The sequence below is a fragment of the Leuresthes tenuis genome, unplaced genomic scaffold (assembly GCF_036924035.1).
Source record: "Leuresthes tenuis unplaced genomic scaffold, fLeuTen1.0.hap1 SCAF_11, whole genome shotgun sequence".
NCBI lineage: Eukaryota > Metazoa > Chordata > Actinopteri > Atheriniformes > Atherinopsidae > Leuresthes > Leuresthes tenuis.
In genome coordinates, this window is record NW_027325365.1 from 12,564,212 (window position 1) to 12,585,953 (window position 21,742).

The following is a 21,742-nucleotide window of genomic DNA, read 5'->3' on the forward strand; positions in this document are numbered from 1 at the left end:
AAAATAAGACACACTAAACACCGTCTAAGCTTGATATTTACAGTCTTCACTTACAGCCATTCGTCTTAATCGACTTCTTATCAAAACAACTGCTCAAGTGCTAACAGGGTCTCGTGTGAAGAGCACCCAGCCACTTTTTCTCCTCCATGTTAACTGCATATGTTCAGATGTCGAAGGAGACCATACGAGGGTGACCTACGAAGGGTCTTTCTGAGCAACGAGCTATGTAATGGCCATATGTTAAACATTTTGTGACTTTTACAACAGATGGTGGGACACCACAACACCCACCCTGCCAGCTTTCTGCTGTAGTTTGCTCACAGGTCCATCTGTGACACAGAATCCGTCCAACTCAGAGCTTGCGTCCCGGTACTTGTACTGGAAACCGTCGATGCAGCACTCTATGAACTCCATGTTATTCTGAGTGAGAGTGCCCGTCTTGTCTGTGAAGACATATTCCACCTGCAGCAAATAGGATCGGTGAGAGGGGAGCAACATAAGACTCATCCAGATCCATTAAAATTCTGTTCCTAATTTGGCAGGTTCCAACAATAATATTGGTTAACTACTGCCGGAAAGAATTACACCACATTAATCAGTTTAATGTAGCGTCACCTTGAAGTAATCTGGCAAACTAAGTGTGACTGATCTATAGCAGCATTGTTTCAAGTATGTGTGCCAAAAGAGAAAATTAAAAAGGAAAATGAGGACAGTTGTGGCAATCTGAGATGGTGAAAGTTTCATTCAGTGTGAACCAAGTCAAAGAAATGTAGTTTTTTTTTTTCTTTTGCATATTTGTGATATAACCTTTTTTTATAAACTTCATTAAACCTTAAAACACGAAACGTAGGCTTTAAATTCTATGCATTCACTGAGCTACACTTTTGCATCTTTTTGTGTGACCTGCAGTATGGGCAACATAAATCTTCTCAGCGAGCTTTGTGCAGAGGTCTGATACTTGTAAACAGCTTTTTTATGGTGCCATCTATACCTATGGTGCTGATTGGCTAATGGTTCGATCGCCTGTGGCACCTGGATCAATTCTTTATCAACCAAAAATCTAAATTTAATGTAAAAGAAGAAAAAGCCAAATCAATCGACCGACTCAGACGAGCACATGGATTAAAGGTCCGGACTCAAGCAATCTTATCTGTTGAGCAGGTTTGGAACGATCTCTACGAATGGGGTTTGTAATAAATTAAGTCCTGCTGGGTATGTGTAGGACGGCTCTGACCACCACCTCGTGCATCATAATGTACAACTTGTTCGACACTATCACCTGTAATAAAGTCACCTTCGTGTGTTGATCAGAGGATGGGAGGAATGAAGGGATGCGCTTAGAATCACGTATTCACCCACAATTTGAGGTGTTCATGGAGCCCAAAGTCTCCTATGTGTTTGTCTGTGACCGAGTATCAACACCCATAGTCCCAACACTTGTTCTACACATTCCACCTGCTCATTGCTCTCATATGCTACACATTTACTGCTCAGAGAAAGTTTTTTATCATTATTTTTCTCTCTTTTTTCCCCACCAGGGTTATCTTTTCCAAAAAGAGCTCCTGAAAGCAATACAGCCGTTTTCAAAGGCTAAAATCTGTGGGGTGTCACTTCAATAACTTTAACCAGAAATTATTTTTCAGTGGAAAATGTGAGGTGGAAGAGGTTTAAGAAAGACACAGATGTGCAGAATTCAAGTGTCTCGTTTAATCTTTTTCCATCTGGCTGACCTGTCCGAGCTCCTCGTTGAGATCAGACGTGTTGACCAGCGCCCCCTCCTGGATTTCAGGGTCAAAGAAATCTTTGTCCCACGCAATGAAAAAGGATCCCAAAAATTTCTGCATCTCCACAGTGACATACATGGACACTGGAATGATGAAGTTAAAGAGCACCATGAAGGACAGGAAGTCTGTGAACATCTTCAGGTACTGTTGAGAAGACAAAACAAACAGGCAAGCGCATAGTTAAACGAGATGTCAGGGACTACAAGGCTGAAAACCACCTCCACACACTTTATTTCAGCGTGTTCTGTTATACAACTACTCATTATATTCATATTCTAATATAACTAATTCTTTCAAACCACTGCCAGTCTAAAAACATATTTTTCTCATTATTTCAATGTCACTGTAAAACTTGTATATAGAATACCTTATTTTGCACAATGTTTTAAACAACATTCTGAAAACAGAAAAAAAGTTAGTCATCTCTCAAGCTGGTCGGTAACGTCAGCTTCCATTAAGCTTGGAAAATATCTAGTTTGAATGGAGCCGTTCGGTGCAACTAAAATCCTCTATAAGTAAGTATTTATCATGTGAAAGAGAGGGCGACTTCATCCCGTAACACGTGTTATCAAAGTGTGGCATTTTCAAATTTTGCAGGTGTTTCTGTGACATTTTGTGATATTCGGTCACAAGAAAAAAAAAAAAGCTCAGGAAGCTCTGAAAGATCTGGAACAGTAAATGACTTGGACTGCCACAGAAGTCAACAGTTGTGGATGATCAGAGAGAACCTTTGATTGGTAAAGTGAAATCCTTTCAACAACATCCAGCCATGTGAAGAACACCCTCCAGGAGGTGGGCAACAGGCACATCACTATTCAAGTAAATCATTAAAAGAATACTTCACATGAGAAAACATAGACGGATTAACACATGGCACAAACCATTAACGAGCCAAACCATTAAAAAACAAGCGAGTTCTGAAAGAGAATTATCTGAAGTGAAACCGAATGACTGGAACAAAAACAAGTGAAGACAGTTTTGAACTTCTCATGATTTGAATGAACCCACAATAGAGGCAATGTAATGGCCTGGATTAATATATTAGGAATTAGGTATATTAGGAAATACTGAGTCAATGATTGACCTTCTCTTTCTGAATAAACTAAAGGCAGAAAAACCCACAAACAATTCTAGGCACACAAATGAGGAAACCCATTTTTTTTCTACCGACTACAGGGAGACAGTCACTGTCCAGAAAGGATTCTCAATAAAATATTCATAGCAAACTTTCATTTGTTTGGCTCAACCTCTTAAAGCTTGAAGCCTGTACCTCTGCTGTTTGTTTTCTTACGTTTTGGCCTACAGTACCAAAGTGCTACTTTCCAGATGCTTTAGCAAAGAAAGATCATAGTTCAAACTGCACCATTTCTGATTCAGGATTTGCTTTGAGTGTGGTGTTCCATTGGACACATAACGTGCATTTTTCTAAAGCGTGCGCTCACCAGATTTGTGTCCTTCTCTCTCTGGGTTTTCTCGTTGTACCATGGCTCATCTTGTCCAGGCTTGCTCTGCCACACATACTTAAGTGTGGTGCACACAAGCGCCTTGCTTACCAATATGCAAAGATAAACCAGAAGGAAGGCATTGATGGACCTGAAAATATAAGATTAGAGAGTCCAAAATAAGGAGCATCAAATGTACGTCATGACTTTCAAAACCGATGACAGTTTTTGCTCTAAACTCACTTTTCCACAGCAGACCGTTTCTGAGATTTTCCTTGATAGTTGAGAGCCATTTTTGTCTCCATGCCAGTGTAAACTGCAACGCCTTCAGAAAAAAATAAAAAAATAAATAAAAGACGAGGGAGGGTGTTTTCCATAATGAGCCATGTTTAATAAAACAAGTTATTGTCGTAAAGTCAATATCTTTTGACTCACCGCATATCCTCTGAGTGTTCTTTAAAGTTGCCCCTTTCAGCAGTAGGTTTTCTGGGCCCAAAGACCTACACAATCACATCAGTAGATCAAACTGTGTTCAGTCACACACAAACTGTGCAATCCACACACCGCTCGATGCTCTAAATGGAGACCTGGCATCCACCCTGAAATGTGCAGTGACGGTGCGGCTGCAGGCCAGGCGTCCCAGTGTTCTTGAGAAGGACGCTGGCATTTGTTTATATGGCCATTACAAAGTAGTCAATGATAAATGCCAGTGGGAGTGCATTGGAAGCAGTGGCTAAAGCCCTGCCAGCCTGTTTTAATTTTAATGCTCGTCTGCAATGAAGGATCAATGGAGTAGCGATTTGTTGGTGATGCAAAGGGAAACAAATGAGTGCTTAAGCAGCTGTGCTTTGATTTTGCTCTCACTTAAAGTGGGTTGAGATGGCTGTGCGAGAGAGCTCTCACCTCACTGAAGGTTCTTGACTGTTTTTGTAGATGTGCATACGGCCAACAAATCTGGAACAAAACAACATATACTCAGAAGCTGAGGTTACATGTAAAAAGTACATCTGATACCGGTTTCGTGTACTATTCAGTCTTCTAATATGAGAGGATTTTAACTCCTGGAAGCAAAACCCAAGCAAATGCAATGCGAGGCTAACTAAATACTGGAGGTCTGCCACCAACATGCAGGCATTTTTATTGACTCTGCATAGAACATCTCTTCTTTTCTAACAGCACTCAAGTGTTTAGCTTAATGACAGCATTCCTACTCCTCACCCCAAGGGGGAAACAAAGGCCATCTATTGACTAAGATGAACTATTAAAGTAAGCAGGAATAATAAACTTTGGTGTGGAAAGATCAACATTATTATAAACAGGAAAACTCTTACCATTCTAAATATAAAACTAACCAAAGACAAGCATGCAAATGCATGTCTGAACCTCCCTCCTCAACAGTCTATATTTTCACGTTATGATTAATAACAACACTTTTAATGGAATTGTCCTAATCCATAGACAGACAATCTGAAGGCATCACGTGCTCCTGGTGTTAATCTGTTGGGACCACAGGATGATTGCCTTACTTGTAAAGGTCAGGCTGTGGCTGTTCACACTCAATTGTAGCATTGAGAGATTCCAGATCCCTCTCTGTGTCTGGCACAGTGTAATGTGTCTAGAAAAGTGGAAGAGGCAGAGACAGGCACTATGTCATTTTAGCTTCTTCTATTTCTCACTCACAGGAAGTGCATGTGATTAGCAGCTCAAGAGATACTGAGATGGTGCGATAAACACTAAGAACACAGGAAAAAAGAAAAGAGGAACTAGAGGAGAAAAACTTCTTTATAGCAGCATTCAAATCTGAGAGGATCGTCTCTGATAACAACTTTGAAATGCTGTATGGTGTGTTAACGATTCCAATTATTTATAGATTATTATTATAGATTCCAATTATTCATACAATTCCTAGTTCATGTCAGGCAGACTAAGGAAATTATAGAAAAGAAAGCCTCATTCTTAAATGCATCATACTAACAGCTGATATAATCAATGAAAATAAAAGTTATTTTTCAAAGCCAAAATTTTCCCATGTAACCGTGTTGGTTAAAAAACAAACAAACAAGAGGGGCAGCAGAGCATCTTACTTTATGATTGGATTCTCCATCCAGACTTGCAGTGGTAACGAAACATGTGCCATCATCTCGGCTAGACTGCAGGAGTATTAAATCACAGGGAAAGGTCTCATCTTCCTCCACTTCCACAACGTCTCCCACCTGAAAAGACCACACACAAAAAAGGCATCTGAGTGCAGATAAAATACTTTCAGTTGTCATATGCACAGCTAAATAGAGCTGTTTTCAGCCTGGATTTAAACAATGTCAGAGTTGAGGCCTGTCTCACATCTTCTGGAAAACTGAAACGTAGCCTCACCTTGTTCAGTCCCGACTCTGGGCACCAGCAGGAGATCCATCCCTGAGGTTCTCAGAGTCCAATAGGTTCATATGGCTCTAACATGTCAGAGATGTACTTTGGTGCTAGACCATGAAGAAACTTGTACACAAGCAGAACTGTTTTTAAAGTTTATTCTCTGAGTGACAGGAAGCCAGTGCAGCGACCTGAGCACTGGACTAATATGGTCATATTTCCTGGATCTAGTCAGGATTCGAGCAGCAGTATTCTGGATGTACTGCAGCTGTCTTACAGCTCGTTTAGAGCCCAGTGAGCAGGCCGTTACAGTAGTCTAACCTGCTGGAGACAAATGCATGGATTAGTCTTTCTAAGTCTGGTTTAGACACTATTCCTTTGAGTCTGGCAATGTTTTTTAGATGGTAAAAAGCTGCTGATGTTATTGATTTAATGTGGCTGTTAAAGTTTAGGTCTGCCCAAAATTACCCCATGATTTCTAACTTGATTATTAGGTTTTAGAAAGAGAGTCTCAAGGTGACTGATAACACTTTCTCCTTGTTTCTGTGGGCCACAAACAATGATTTCAGTTTTGTCTGAATTTAGCTGGAGAAAATTGTTTTGCATCCACACACTGATCTGTTCGATGCAGTGACACAAAGTATCTACAGGCCCGTGTTCTCCTGCTGTCAATGACACATAGATCTGAGCATCATCTGCATAGTTGTGGTAGGACACCTTATAGCTGCGTATTAGCTGGCCGAATGGGAGCATGTGCAGATTGAACAATAGGGGTTCCAAGATGGACCCCTGGGGAACCCAACAGGTCATAGCTATTTGGTCTGAGACACAGTTACCAATTTCAACAAAATACTTCCTGTCCTCCAGATAGGACTTGAACAAGTTTAAAGCACTACCAGGGATTCCCACCCAGTCTTCTAACCTCTGTAATAAGACTGCATGGTCAACTGTGTCAAAGGCAGCACTCAGACTGAGACTTTGCCTGCGTATGTGTTCATGTGAATATCGTTTGTCACCTTGATCAGAGCTGTCTCAGTGCTCTGGTGGGGCCTAAAGCCTGATTGGAAAGTATCAAAAGCATTGTTAGACAGGAGAAAGTCAGAAAGCTGTTTGTATACAACTTTTTCTAGGACTTTGCCTAAGAATGGCAGGTTTGATATGGGCCGGTAGTTGTTCAGTACTGTGGCATCAAGATTGCTCTTCTTTAGAAGAGGCTTAGTGAAAACAGTTTTTAAGGCCTTTGGAAAAGTTCCAGTCTGAAGTGAGATGTTAACTAGATGAGTGAGTTGTGGTAACAAACTGTTCAACACAGACTTTAGAAATCTAGTGGGCAACTCATCAAGGCAGCATGTCGATGAGCTCAGACTGCAGATGATCTCTTCTACTGTTTTTTCAGTGACAGATGTGAAATAGTTGTCTTGCTGGCTGCAGAGTACTTATTTGTGTTGTGTAAATTATTGCATTTTTAATGCCTTGAACTTTGTCACTAAATAATATTGCAAACTCATTACACTTAGATGTAGAAATGAGTTCTAAAGGCAGTGAAACTGGAGGGTTTGTTAATCTGTTTACTGTAGCAAACAGGACATGAGAGTTATTACTACAGTTTTCGATGATTTCAGAAAAATAACTCTCCCTTGTTCTACGCAAAGTCCAGTTGAACACGCATAGCTTTTCTTTATAAACCTGATAATGAATCTGGAGTTTTGACTTGCGCCATTTCCGTTCGGCTCTCCGGCACTCCCTTTTCTGTGCCCTGACCGACTACTTTTAACCATTCTAACCTTGACAGGAGCAATGGTATCCAAAACATTTAAGAGACTTGATGTGTCAGAATTCAACAGATCATCAACATTAGAAGACGGGGTGTTCTCAAACCTGTTCTGTCATTAATGACTCTTCCCCGAACAACTGCTGGTTTGGGTGTAACAGACAAGCCGAAGAAAACAAAAATGATCAGATAAAGCAACATCGACGACATCCACATTATAGATGTGACAGCACCCTTTGAAATTAGCACATCTAGAGTGAGCCCCCTGCTATGGGTGGGCTCACTTACATGCTGAGTTAGACCAAACATTTCAAGGACAGCAATGAGTTCTTTAGCTTTCTTATCTTGGGCTACATCCAAATGCACATTCAAGTCCCATGTTATGACTAAACAGTCAAAAGCAGTGAAACAATTTAAAATAATTCAGTAAAAGTGCGATAAAATATGCAATGAAGTCCCATCAGTCGACGCTCAATAGTGAAGAGGCTTTAAAACGGTTTCCTGTCAAGCTGAGGTGGCCGTTTTGCAACAAAAGCCGACTTAAAGAGCAACTCATGAGAGTGCCTTTTTTGCAACCTTTCGATATTAACTTGCTTTTTAGCTTCAGTTTGGTCTGACAATTTCACATCAAAAATATAAAAACAAAAAATGTGTATGTTTGCGAAATGTTTTCTGTTTTTATCTCTGCTCAATTTAGCACTAACAGAAAGTTTGGAGGCACACTGTTGAGCTCTCAAGCAAAAAGCAGAACCACTTTTAAAACAGCTGCTAAGTTTTGGGTTTGAATACTTTATGTTGGCAGCTCTACTACACATTCAGCACAGCCAGGTTCATTTGGTTTACTCTAAACTTTAAAAGAAAGAAAGTTTAAAAGGAAATATTAAAAAAACATGTGCATAGCACAACCCTTTCACTGTGGTTGGAGGTGCCAAGAGCTGAAAATATATCAAATAAATAACCGGGTCATTCAGATTAGCACTGGGCACTTTTAAGTCACATGAGTGGCTGAGAATAGAATAATTTAGCTTCCTCATGTTTAGCTTTACTTATAATTTCTGTGATGCAGTCGCTGTAACTCAAAAGTGGGAAGTTGAACCTCTTTAGTTCTTGCTTTTTGCTATGTTATTAATAGCTACCGTAAATTCTGGACTATTATAATACGGTGCTGCTAATACATGTTTTTTTTTTTTTCTTTCTTTCTTTTTGTTTTTTTAATGCCGCCAAAAACATTTTGCCTTGTAACATTAGACCAATAAAATTAACAAATAGTTAATTGAAATTGTACGATAAATCAAACACACTTACACTACTAAATTACTGTAAAATCGGTCATTTGTACACACCCTCAACATGGAAAACAAATGAAAAAAATTAATATGATGCAGCTTTTAAATTAAAGGCGATCAACCTGAGATGAGAGTGTGAGAGCGACAATGAAGAGACTGAAGCGAGTGACAAAGTTCTGAGGCTGTTCAATTCGGACACTGAAGAAGATGACTGAGGGTTTTAGTGCGCAGGAGGAAGATGAAAAAGGCGATCAATGACTTTTCCTGGTAGGCGACTGTCTTTTTTTTGGTGAAATTCTAAGTTCAGATTTGTTATTGAATGCAGTTATCAACAGTGCAACAGCAGAACTCACCAGTGCAAAGTCAAACTTGTAATATCTGAACAAACTTGTTAACATTAGCCTTTAAAGAATGTGAACAAAACCCAGAGGAAAACAGGAATGCACAACGTTCCTAGTGTTTTTTTGTGGCAGAGGAATAACTTTGTGATATTGACTCGACTATCAATGCCAGCTGGCCATTACATCACTTCAATGTTCCTATCTGCAGTGCGGGTCAAAATTTGTGCCAGTATATCACATGATTTGCAACAATGTTACGCAAAAAGGACGTGAATACCACGTGCATGTGGCCAAATTGCATAGATGTAATAATTTAGCATAGAGCAAAACTGCCAATCAAGCATTTTTTTCCTCTAAGTTTGGTGTGTGTAAGTCTGAACTGAGGTTGCTGCGTGTGCTATTGTTAGCTCTCAGACATGGTACTGTAAGCTCCCTCATTTGGAAATGTTGTGCTTTAATGATTATAATCATTTATGTCCAAACTTACAACTGTAAAGTGGCACTACGCTGAATGATTAAACTCAAAAGACCTCAGCACAATACCCTAGATACATTAATTACTATCACACCCATGTTGGAACACCTAATCAGCTCAGAAGAGAACACGCGTTCTCCCCTGTGTAAACTCCAAACATGCTCATGCCAAGCAGCTTTTCTCTGGACTCTATTTTTCCAACCGACCCAAGTTAAAATGTGTCTGCCATAAGGTACCTTGATCTTCTCACTCTCCTTCCGTATCCTCCGGCCATCTTCTAGCACTGTCACAGGGTACTTATTCACCTCATTGTCAGCCTTGTGCCGTAGCCAGTCTTCATATCCCTATGGCAACAGATTAGACATATCAGAACTGCATTATCTGCTTAGCAGATGTATGTATACAAATGTATACATTTTCTCTGTGGCATTAGTACCTATGGAACACTGAGAACACTGTGACACCAGTACAGAGTAGCACACAACAGAGCAGTGGTTGTCAAACAGGGGTGTGGACCATGAAAGAAACTGTTTAAATCCACTGTTATAAAAGTGATAATACAGGCTGTCATCAATCCCAAGGGAAGAATACTAAATAAAACTGTGCATACAAGTTAATTGCTACATTCAGTATGTCATCATTATGTATAAGAGTGCCTGCAACAGCAGAACGTGATGGAGATTGTCCAGCCGTGCATTCCAACATTACACTGGGAAATAATACTGAGTCAGGTGAAAAAATATGTCTGGGCGGCAGCCACATAAGATACAAAATATACTGTAGACTTCTTAAGTACTGCAAGATGGTGATGGAGGAGATGGTACATGAGGCAGAGAGGGATAGTGCAATGAGTGCCAAGTTTGTGCTTGAGCCAGAAAATGGGATAAGTGTTTAGGGTGATAGGGGGAGGAAATCTTGTTGAGTAACGTAGAGAATTATGCTAGGGAGGAGACAAGGTGGGGAAACATCCCATGTATGGTTAGGAGAATTCAACTCTGCCTGAATATTAAAGTCAGGCAGACCTCCTTGGTGTCCCACTTCAAAGCCTGGCTGAAGGTGGTCCAGTACTATCAGTGCGGCCCATGTATTTGTGGAAGGAAGCCCACCCAGCATTGTGCAAGTCAAAGCCCCAGCAGTAGATCGACTAAAAAGCCAATCCTAAAACAATACATCTGAAGCTGGGACATTACAGCAACAAAGTAAAAGAAACAGAGATTCCCCTTGATAATTCCTATCTCTGTAATAGACTTGCTCTCTTTCGCTCTTTCTCCATTTGCTCACGCTCCCCTAGAGCCCATTTCATCTTAACCCAATCAGAACTCACAAGCAGAACACATTAATACAAAACCCAAGAGGGCATTAGTCAGTTGCTTTATACAAAAATCACAGCGAGGGAGTTATGAAAGAAGCAGGATTTGATATGTTATGGAGAGGGTGGGAGGATATAATGGGATGAAAGACAATGAGGAATTGAGGACATGGCTACAGAAATCCAACTAACAGTTCTGTTATCAGCTCTCACAGCCTCATTAGGCAGCGTCTTACCTGCTTGATAGCAGTTACTGTAATCACAAAAAATAAAGGTAGGCCACTGGTGACTGGGCTGGTGGGAGTGTCCACTATCACCTGTGGAGATAGAAAAAACTATTTAGCTTCACGGAAGAATAGTGTTAACAAATATGACATGAAAAACAGTTGTGAAGTGATGCTGCAGCACGTTGCTGCGGCTGCAGCACGTTGCTGTGGCTGCAGCAGCGGCGGCGTGTGGAAAACGTTCAGAAGATGGGGCTTTCGCTAAACTGCACAATGTGCTCCATCTCCCTTAGATGCAGCTACTGTTTCACATATTTGTCCATCGGTAGAAAACAGGCAGGAGACATTTACATTTTGGAGGGAAGCAAGAGAGGTTCTGGGCCATAGAACTTTTAATCAAGTGAGGTGGGGAAAGAGTGCTTAATCTGCAGACATGCCAACACCTCTGTGTCTCTGCCAAGGCATGAGAGAGGGCCAGCAGGAAGCTCCATTTCACTCATCTTACCTGACTGAGAAGTGTGCAGGGGAGTCTAGAAATACATTACGTGTACATGTGATGCATTTTTAGGACTTGTGTCTAATAGCAACCAGTAATCGGTTCATTCCAAATTGCCAGTTTATGAGTAGTACCGGACAAAGGCCAAAATCGGAAAAAAACAAAACAAACAACTTGGTACACAAATGGCCTTTGTGTGCCCATCAGATGGATTTGCCCTGGTATTTCTGATCCTGCAGAATGCAGATTAGTTTCCCCACCCTCTGAGCTCATTTGATTATTACACCACGCAGACACGACATGTCTATGCTTGTGTGCTCATTTGTATTCTGACCAGAAGCCCTACGAAGTGTCAGATAGACATCAGCTCACCTAAGTGCAGGAGATGCATTTTGATGCAGTCTCCAGTATTTTTCTCACCTGTGCCCCAGATAACAATTAAAAGAAAAGAACTCGACACGAGCGTATAGCTACAAACTTTACCCCGTTCACGCCTACTCACTGAAGAGCAGCAAGCTACTAGTCTATCCTGCCTTACATTGACTACAATTAGCTGGAGGATAAATCCGTTTGACAGATGCAGTGCACACAGACCATTCCAGGAGTGCAGATTCCGAGGAGTCAAATCTGAAGTAATTGACTTTTCTAGGAGATGGGTTGAATCACATCTGCCTTTTCAAGCTAAGACTGACACACAATGAATGTGCAGCATCCCGTGTGTGTAGGTACAGAGTCAGAAAGGGGAGGGTCGAAGTTGATCCACCGCTGATTCGCCTCTGAGTCAGCTGACAAGGTAGTAACACAGCCAAATTGGCCCAGCCTCATGTGTTCTTACACAAATCAAGCTGGCATCGTAGAACTAGCCACTCCAACCAAAGCTGCTGGAGACACTCAGCTGATTCTGCCACCGCTAGTTGATGTATGTGAGGGCAAAGCTACACCACTCTGTTTGGCATGTGTAAATCACGAGAAGAGACAACAGCGGACGGAGGAGGAGGTCTTTGTCTAAGGTGCAGCTATTAGTGGCCGAACCCAACAAAGACCATACTGAAGCACACAGAAAATGTTCACAATGTAAACTCACATCCTAAACATGTGGATTTATCATTGACCAATCAACAGCAAGACATTGATACATCAAGTAATGATCAATGGTTTCATTATCATTGGCAAATGTACAACAGGTGGCTAAAAAGGGAATAATAAAGACACAACGGATAACAGGAGTCTGCACATAAACAGTGATTCTGACAATGTAAAACTTTCTTATCTCAACATAATTGACCTGATTCACAATGTTGTGTACACTCATGTGACAAAGAAAGTACAGCTTCTATGAAATCTACAGTTTTATGTATCATTTGGTCCTAACCAGGTCTGACTGTCTGGTTTTAGCCAAACACGGTGCTGTACACTGTGACCAAATACCTTCACATTGGTCTCAAGTGACTTTGCAGACCTAAGCTGCGCTGTCATGTTCTTTCTAGAGAGAAGGAGGCATTCTTGTGGCAACTCTTTCGAAACAAGAACTACTTGTTCAGTCTTGTTCTGATAATCTCAGACTAAATGTACTGTCACCTACAATTAGTCTGAGATATAGCTCTTGGATTGTCTGCAGTTTTTCTGAGCATTGCATTGTCTGGCCTCATGGTGAGATGTCCACTCCCGGGAAGATTGTCAACTGCCTTGAATGTTTTCCACTTGTAATAAGCTTTCTCTCAGTAGAAGGATGGACTACAAATTGTTTGGAAATTACCTTAAAACCCTCCCTGCTTGAGCATCTAAGATGATGTCTGATGTCTTTCCTCCTTGGCATTGTGTAAACATGACCAGCAAACGTTTGCTTTTATAGGTGCTCACACTTGCTATTGATAAAAAACTGTCGTGCATTTGATTAGCAACACCTGGCTGCTAGCTAGCTTGTTGTGTTTTACTTCACACATCTGGGACTTTGCTAATAGTAGGTTCTATTTGAGGAAGTCAGTTGACACGATTCAGATGCCGCTTGTTTGTGTAGATGCATCTAGCTTTTTGATTGTGTCCTGCACCATTCGTCAGTTTCTGTTCTGCATGGCTGCTTCGCACTTCTGCCAGAAGTTGTCTGAGCAAGGTTTTATCTGAAGGAAAGGAGTACTTACAACAACCAAACAGAGATACTGATGGCAATATTGCACAAACAGAGCAAAACAGAGCAAATTATTTGTATCTTAGTATAAACTGGTTACATATAACCTTTGATGCTAGTCCCAAGTGACTAGCATCAAAAAAATGTCCATTCATTTTTCCATAACATTCATACTGCAGCAGCAAACTCCAAAGGAAACAGAAATCTCTACACATTCTTTGCTTCTATCAAACAACACTCCCAAAGTTTGTGTTTCAAAGATCGTCTGCACTAAACGGCAACAGTCTCCACCAAACTTCCAGATGGCCAAAAACCTTTCCTCTGCTGCACCAAAAAAAAAAGAAAAAAAGAAAAGAGAAACTCAGCATAGCAGTGAACAGTGTGCTGCTGCTGATGTGCTGGTGTGATATCAGAGCAGCAGAGCGGAGCAGCACAAAGCCCTTCATCTTAGCTGGGAAGTGTGTCAGGGTGAGCGACAGACAGCAGGTCTCCGGGGTCCCGGGGCAGTGCTGTGGGTCCTTGTGCCCTCCTACCCCACCACCCCCCCCTCTCGCTCTCACTTTGAGTCTCTGGCTCTCTCACAGTGCTCTATTCCCATTCAATCAAATGCAAGCAAAGGCATACAGGGGCTATTTATAGAAGAGTGGTGCTTTTTTATCAGCCTGTGTCTATTTATGTCTCTCAGAAGTACAGAGGGCTCCCTGGCAGCTGACGTCAGCAGTGCAGCGCTGCAGAGAGATGGAGGTTATGTGAGACAGAAAGGGAGAAAGACATACAGGAAGACAGAGACTAAATAACGAGGTGAGAAGAAAAGAGGACAGCATCGTGTCGGAGGTTGGATGACATTTGATTGTTGGCAGAACATTTGCATGAAGCCTCTCTGGGGAAATGAAAGGGTTTATTTCTGTCTATAAAAGTGGGTGCAAAAGCAGTGTACAACCGGTGTACCTGCTTCTCATTGTCTAATATAATAGAGGCCTGCATGGGGGAGAAAAAAACTGAGTGGTTAGGATAAGGAGCCCCTCCAGAGAGGTTGGATTAGTGGAGAAATGCCAACCACACTGCAGCTTGGGTAAACACCATCAGCAAACCGAGAACACCCACTGACTCATAGATCATAAGCACAGGCACAGACTAACATGCATCCAGACACACTGAACACCACGCATCGTTGTGAAAATCCTTGTGCAACAAGCTTGCAGCATTTGGCGGTCAGTGTGAATGATGCAAAAGTGCTTGGTGCTTTACTCCCACATACGTGTATCGTATACCATTAGCTGAGTAGAATTTCAAGCATTACTTCAATTGAAAATCCAGCAATTATGAACACTGTCTGTGGAGAATATAGAGAGAAACCTGACAATCTGCAAAATAAAAAAGGTCGAGTAAGGGTAAAGTGAAAACAAAGGCTGGGAAACACATCTGAATTGATCTGCTGTTGCTTGAGCGCCACACGATATGAGAAAAAGCAGCACAGATATTTACCAGTTTGCTACAGAACTGGACTACTGTAAGTTCATCTATGAGCCTATGGCCGTGTTTAGTCAGTATGCAACGAGAGGCCCTGAGCAGACTCAACACCAGCACCTGTTTACAGTAAGGCCTATGTGGCCATAGTTTGGGTTTCTGTTAAAGGAAGAGTGGCATGTTTCCTTTTCCATGAAAGAAAAAAAAGGACAGAGATAGAGAGGGATTTTGGAAGACCAAGAGCAGATGTAAACAACAAATCCTCTTTTCCTTCTTGTTCCTCGCTCAGATCGGAGAGGAGAGGAGTCATTTTGGGGATAGGAAGGCACACACACCACAGCCTCACAGGAAGCTACTGCTATTTCACACTTGCTATACTTGAAGTGGACTCGCATCCCGTTATTGTTTCACATCACCCACGGCCACATTTTAAAACAGACACACTTTCTCACATCCACTTTCATGCAGGCATCTAATCATGTAGATCATGAAGATTTGGTGCTTTGGCACACTGGTCAATTCAGATTGGAGACTGATTAACAACAAGGCTTCCTCTACTCCACAGTGCTGACAGACAACAAATCAGACCCTCACACAGAGGCGCTGAATATACATCAACATGGTCACAGGCACCGAGTCACAGATAAACAGGCTTATCGCTGTTTACATTGGGGCACTGACAAAGCTTGCTCTTACCTGCACCAGGAAGATGATAAGGAAGTAGAAGTTGGCAATTCTCCTAAACTGTTCAAACATGTTCTTTGGTAGAAAGTTCCAGACTGTATACTGTGGAGGGTAAAGAGAGAACATGGATGTAAGGCAGAGGAATCAAACAGGTATGATCATTTGTGTGTTTGTTTTTGTTGCTCTTTGATTCACATTCTGGCACATTTTTCAATCTAATCTAGACAAAAAAAAAAAGTCTGGAAATGACAGAGCGATTAGAGAAATTCACAGAATTTTGCATTTAGTATCTTGCCTGGACTGGGGGAGAGAAAACAGAAAAGCAACTTCAATAGCTGCTCTTTGTGTTGCCTTGAGAGAGGGACCTTCGGGAACACAGGTATTCCACTGATTCGGATATCCTTTATTAGGCTACTCTTGAATGCAGAGCCAAAGAACTTAACAGGTTGTTTTTGTTCTTTTTTAAGTGGCCGTGACTGCTGGTACTGTCGGGGGAGAAGCAACCCTTTTCTCTGCTTAAATTCCTGAGAGGACGGCTCAACAACATCCTGCAGCAAACTCCGTGCTCCCCAACAAAGAACCAGAGAAATACAAACACATGCCAACACATACAGTTACAAACTACTGCACGGAAACAGCAATGAGCCACTGATTATGAGGGGGAATGTCTGCAGGGGGAGAACGTTGAAATGCAGTGGCAGCAGAATGGCCCATCTCATTTTGCTGGAGAGAAAAGAGAGTAAAAGTAATGAGAAAAAAGAGGGGTGGCAGCAGAGAGGGGGGCTCAGTGTGGTGGTGCAGCAGCAGCAAGATCAAGAAAGGAAAGGGGCAGATTGGTCATTGCAGAGTGCAAAAGCAACAAGATGATGGAGAGCAGAGGCAGCAGGGAGCATAAACACTACGGCTTGGGTAATTAAAGACTGTTTACTCTGACATACTGGCAGGAGCCAATTGATTGGTCCCTCTGCACCGGGACCCTCTGCACCACTATAAATCCCACAGCCATCTTTTTCCCCACATTGCTTCCTCCTCATCCTTTCACCAGTGCTATCCATAAGCCAGCCAGCAGCACCTGCCTGAGCTTGCTGTTGATACGCTATAGATGGGTAAGACTTAGCTGGGGTGGGGGGGGACACACAACGAAATCGCCCACCGCTCCAGTACATTAATAGCAGCCATGTATTTTACTGCCAGTCACTGCTCCCCTGACAGACAAAAAAAATGTGCTCTATTGGAAACAAAGACAAGTACATGGAGAGGGAAAGCTAGGAGGAACAAAAACTGTCCTCGAGTTATACTTGCTTTCAAAGTGTTAAATAGGAGAAGAAAAAGGCCTGAAGGCAGGTGAAACCATTCGAAGACAAGTGGAGAGGCAACAAAACTTCGATGAATTTAATCTTATGGCCTGAGAACGGACCTGGAGAAATGTATTTGAGGTCTTAAACACACTCTGTATTAACCTGTATCTCAGGTGACCTGATCACAAGTGGACGGCTCTCAGTATCTCAGTTCACACCTGGCAGGTAATGCCAACCAAATGTGTTGTTTAAACCAAAAGCAGGCAGCCATGTGCTTCTGTGCCTACAGTTAAAATCTAACTACTTACACTAGAAGCTTATGGTTGAGTAGGCAGCCCTTCAGCCCACTGCTACAAGAATGAACCCAGACCACCTCTAAAATGTGGTCAGTGCGATCTGATCTTTTTGCATCCTGAATGTACATTAGTTGCAATCAAACTTGTACTGATATCACTAAGGATTGAACTGCCCAATGTGGATGTTAATGGCCGACGTCAGCAGGGCTGGAGTGTGCTGCTTACCTTGGAGGACACAATCCTGTTGTCACAGAACTTGGGTGGGATGAAAGCCTCAGCGGCAGGACCGGACCGATGACCAACATAGATTGTCCTACTGTCAACTCTTCTCTCATCACCTCCAAGCTAGAGGAAGTCGGAAGCGCCAGGTGGGTGAAGACGGGAATAGATAGAAGAAGAAAAAAGAGAGATTCACGTGAGTGAGTAGACAACGATCAGCCATCTTTAATCTATCAAACCATCATATCTTTGAAAGACGAAGAGGATGTAAAAAAACTGGACTTGTCATGACCATAACAAATGCACAACATGATGAGGCCTAAATTCTGAAAAATAGAGCTATAAGCTACTACTTGGAAAGCACTCTACTGGAACAGTAATTCAGAGAAGGAACAAGGAAAGTCTGATAAGGGTCAGCAGGCCAAAACGCTTATAGTGCGGGACTGTAACCTATTCATTTCCTTCCCAGGTGGACACTTATCAATAATAAAACTAGTACTAACCTCAGGCAGCCGGGAGGAAAATGCTGCGCTCAGATCTTTGGGCTGAGCTTCTTTGTCATGACACTTTCTGATGAGTCTATAAACGGGCGTCTGTATGGACAACTGAGCCTTACAGCTGAAAGAGGAAAGACTTCCGCAGCCAGAGACATGCTGGACTCGCCTCAAAATGAGGTGGCTGGGTCATTCCTCTTCCATAAAAGGCACGTGGAGTGAATCACAGAACGAGACGCGGGAGACCCGTCTGGTCATAATTTTACAGGAGTTCTTCTATAAATCCTAACTGAAATTGTATAAACCAAAGCAGCAAATGGAAAGGAGAACACCAGGATTGTCCAGGATAACACTATACTTTTGTGTTAAATAAGCTGTGCCTACATATGTCCTAACTACCTGACAGAGCTCCACAAGGTCCCCGTGTCCCAATATTCCTCTCTGTAATCGTCACTTTATATCTCAACAAGCGCCTGGGAGGATGGAGTAACACGCTCGGGTTCGTGTGTTTGCTGGGACCTACTGTCGCTGCTGCATCAGATCAGAGCTGCGTAGGTTGTCAAGTCAAAAAAAAAAAAAAAATAGAAACAGTGTTGCTCTCGCTTCGCCGGGCGCACTGAGCTGTCAGGTGATTTATCAGAACAAACATTCTCCCGCCCCTCCTCCATAGTTTTGGGGTTGCAAAACTAGTTTCCGGATGCGCTGATGGAACTGCAGAGCCTCTGCCAGCAACATTTTTAAGGGAAGAATTGACAAAACAATCGTATTCAGCACATTCAACTTGTGTGAAAGCAAAGGTGCCATTCACTGTGATCATGGGTCTGATTTCATAACAGCAAAAAAACACGGAGTCCAAGTAAATCTGTGTCAAACGAAACGGACAACAGTCGGTCAGCATGCATTTCAACGCGATATTTATTCCATTTTAATCATTTCTGATAAATGCTTTGGTTAAGAAACTGCAATTTAGCCAACAGAAATACCAAACTGCTGTTTTATCTAAAAGAAATGCATTAATATTAAGGAATCAATCTATGACATTTAGCTTATATACAAAGAAAAAGATTTTTGTGGTAATTTCCACAACTTGTATATATAATAATATTTATTCAAGTGTAAAACTGATTTAAAGCGTGCTCGCTCATTTGTGCTCGAGCCCCAAAGGTTTTCAGCTTGGGTTACCCGTGCTGTCGCTGGAAAAAGTTAGTCTGCATTAGCATCATGACACAGGATTCATTTTAAAAGGTCAATATCCATGCCATTACTGATCTTACACATCAGTTCAACTGGGTGTTAAATGAGAATTCACTGTCAGTGAGGGGGGGAATTCCACGCGTCCAAACTTCCAGGATCAAGTGTTCTTAGAAGACCAAATGTTTTTGGTACTTTTACAAAGCTTGGCATACACACTGTTCTCTCCCTGACCTCAATTTCTTTCCTGATCTCCCACACAACTCTGGGCAGACAGCTACAAGGACCGGAGGATCTCGATAATGTCACTTCTACTGAATCAGCCAGAGCAACTACACCCAGATTTTCCTCCACCTCCCTCTACTTTCGTATCCTTGAGCAGGCAAAATATTTAGCTGTGACCAGCTCGAGTATCTCGATTAATTTGAGATGTAAAACCGCATCCCAAGCTTGTGAGTATTGGAAGGATGCGTTTCACTGGCGTCAGCTGTGTGAATTCCCCATGACAACTCCGTCAGGTCTGAAACAGTTTGAACTTCAGCTCCACCTCAGTTAAAGAATGATCAGATCAGACCGCCGTTGTTGGCCATTTCATTCATTTGGCTTGCTGACGCCCGCGTACAACGTTACTAATCTGCGTTTGCAATTAAATATTCACCTCCTCTTGGGCTGTTGAGCTACGAACTCTTGCAACACTTTGCAACACTTTGACACTTTCTCACATGAATTAACCAGCAACCAGAGTCACTTTTCCTTTGATGTAGTTGCTCCTTTATTCCCTGACACAACACCGCCACGTCCAGTTGCCACCAGACTGACTTTTTAAAAACATTTTCTAAAATAATGAGCATGTTGCTGGTCACAGCGATATTATATACTTTCGTCCATTTCAACCTTCAGCCATTTAAAATTTCAACCAGATCAAAAATTAACGTTACTCGTGCGTCTGTGTGGGCCAGTATTGGCGGAGAGAGCACAACTGTACAAAGTTCTTCTTCTTCTTCTACAAGCTACATCTTGTAATTATCTAACCTGTAGGGCTACATTTTTCCCAGTCAAGCGTCCCTTTCTACGTTGAGAAAAAGAAGCGCTGTAGTGTATGACATCATTCTTTTAGTCAACACAGGGGTTGAAGCATGTGCGTGGTTATATTTGGGAAGTAGTCCAAGACTTTTTGTTGTCTTAACTAGTTCTTTCTGTTTTGTTCTTAATCAAAATAGCTTATGTATCAAAAGCCCCGGGATTGTCTTTAAACTGCTTGTACTGTGATCTAGTACCTCACTTTATCCACAGAGAGCACTTTTACAAGATGTGTCACTTTTAAATCAAAAAGTGTCATTTCAGATGGTGATTAAATACTTAAAAACAGCCATTGCTCTGGAAAAAAGTAACATTATCCCTGTCAGCAAGATGAGCTTATGTTGCAAACAATGAGTCAAAAAACCTGACACATTTCTCCGATAGTTGTGTTCTCAGTTCAAGGCAGAGTTGTCCTGCACTTACTATGGCAGGAAAAGATTCAGATGATGCTGGCAGAGGATCTGCTGTAAAGGCCAGTAACATGTGGGCTGAGAGGACAGATTACCATGAACATCTGATCCTGGACAAACACCAGTGAAAATGTGAATTACAGCCACCTGGACGACAAGCTGCCCAAAGTCTGTTTCTGACGAGAGGTTAGATCAAAGAATGCCCTCAAACACTCGAGAGCATAATTCATGCAGGACAATAACAAAGCTTCGTGACTCCAGTGCAGAGAGTCATTTTTCACTGCAATTCAGAGTAAAGACAAAACTCATTCTGAGTGTTCATTCTAAAACACTTTCTCCAGAGAAGGGAGACAACAGCCTACATGAGTATGACATCAGTATGAGCAGTACCTCTGGAAGGACATCCACCTCACCGTCCCCTACCAGCACAGCACACTGACCCTTATTCAGCGGGTCCAGGTGGACATGGCTGCCAGAGACCAGAGGAAGGGAGAGTTTAAGTGACAGCGCAACAGGATCCGACAACTCAAGCGTATCCAGGTTTTCTTTAGTTTACGCATTCTATTAATGAGAAAGCAGAAAAAAGAGCAGAAAAGGCAAACGTGCAGGTTTGTGGGGGTTAAACATGAAGTAGATGAACAATCCACAGTCTTAAATGGGACTCAAGTCACGGTGCATGTGAAGGGCTCTGGCTTGAGCAGCGAAGTCACAGAACAGGAAGTCAACAGCTTTCCTTGCCCGTCCTCCACTGCCGCAGATCTTTCCCGAGTATCTCGCACCTTTTTATGAATGACAATGCAAAAACTGCAACTACACAAGCCTTCCACAATCATTTATTTCAACACTGCTGCTCAATCACTGTACAACCTGCATGAGCAAGCTGTGAAGCAGCTCTAGGATTTTAATATGTGGCACCCCCCCCACACACACACACAGAGCTCACACCAAAAATGAGAACATTGTTCTTTAAAAAACTAAGGAAGCAG

At 42.1% G+C, this 21,742-nt stretch overlaps 1 protein-coding gene across 7 annotated transcripts in view; it reads right to left on the reverse strand.

Moving 5' to 3' along the window:
• Positions 1–21,742, reverse strand: part of atp11c (ATPase phospholipid transporting 11C) — a 46,958-nt gene that overhangs the window by 13,494 nt on the left and 11,722 nt on the right. For all 7 annotated transcript variants that reach the window (XM_072395471.1, XM_072395470.1, XM_072395467.1 and 4 more), the window contains exons 2-13: positions 17,588–17,707; positions 15,781–15,870; positions 11,009–11,089; positions 9,700–9,807; positions 5,311–5,439; positions 4,753–4,841; positions 4,130–4,180; positions 3,662–3,726; positions 3,470–3,551; positions 3,227–3,377; positions 1,731–1,928; positions 292–462 (exon numbers count right to left, since the gene is read on the reverse strand). In XM_072395471.1, coding sequence (XP_072251572.1) covers positions 292–462; positions 1,731–1,928; positions 3,227–3,377; positions 3,470–3,551; positions 3,662–3,726; positions 4,130–4,180; positions 4,753–4,841; positions 5,311–5,439; positions 9,700–9,807; positions 11,009–11,089; positions 15,781–15,870; positions 17,588–17,707 — 1,335 coding nt within the window. The remainder of the gene's footprint in view (positions 1–291; positions 463–1,730; positions 1,929–3,226; positions 3,378–3,469; positions 3,552–3,661; positions 3,727–4,129; positions 4,181–4,752; positions 4,842–5,310; positions 5,440–9,699; positions 9,808–11,008; positions 11,090–15,780; positions 15,871–17,587; positions 17,708–21,742) is intronic.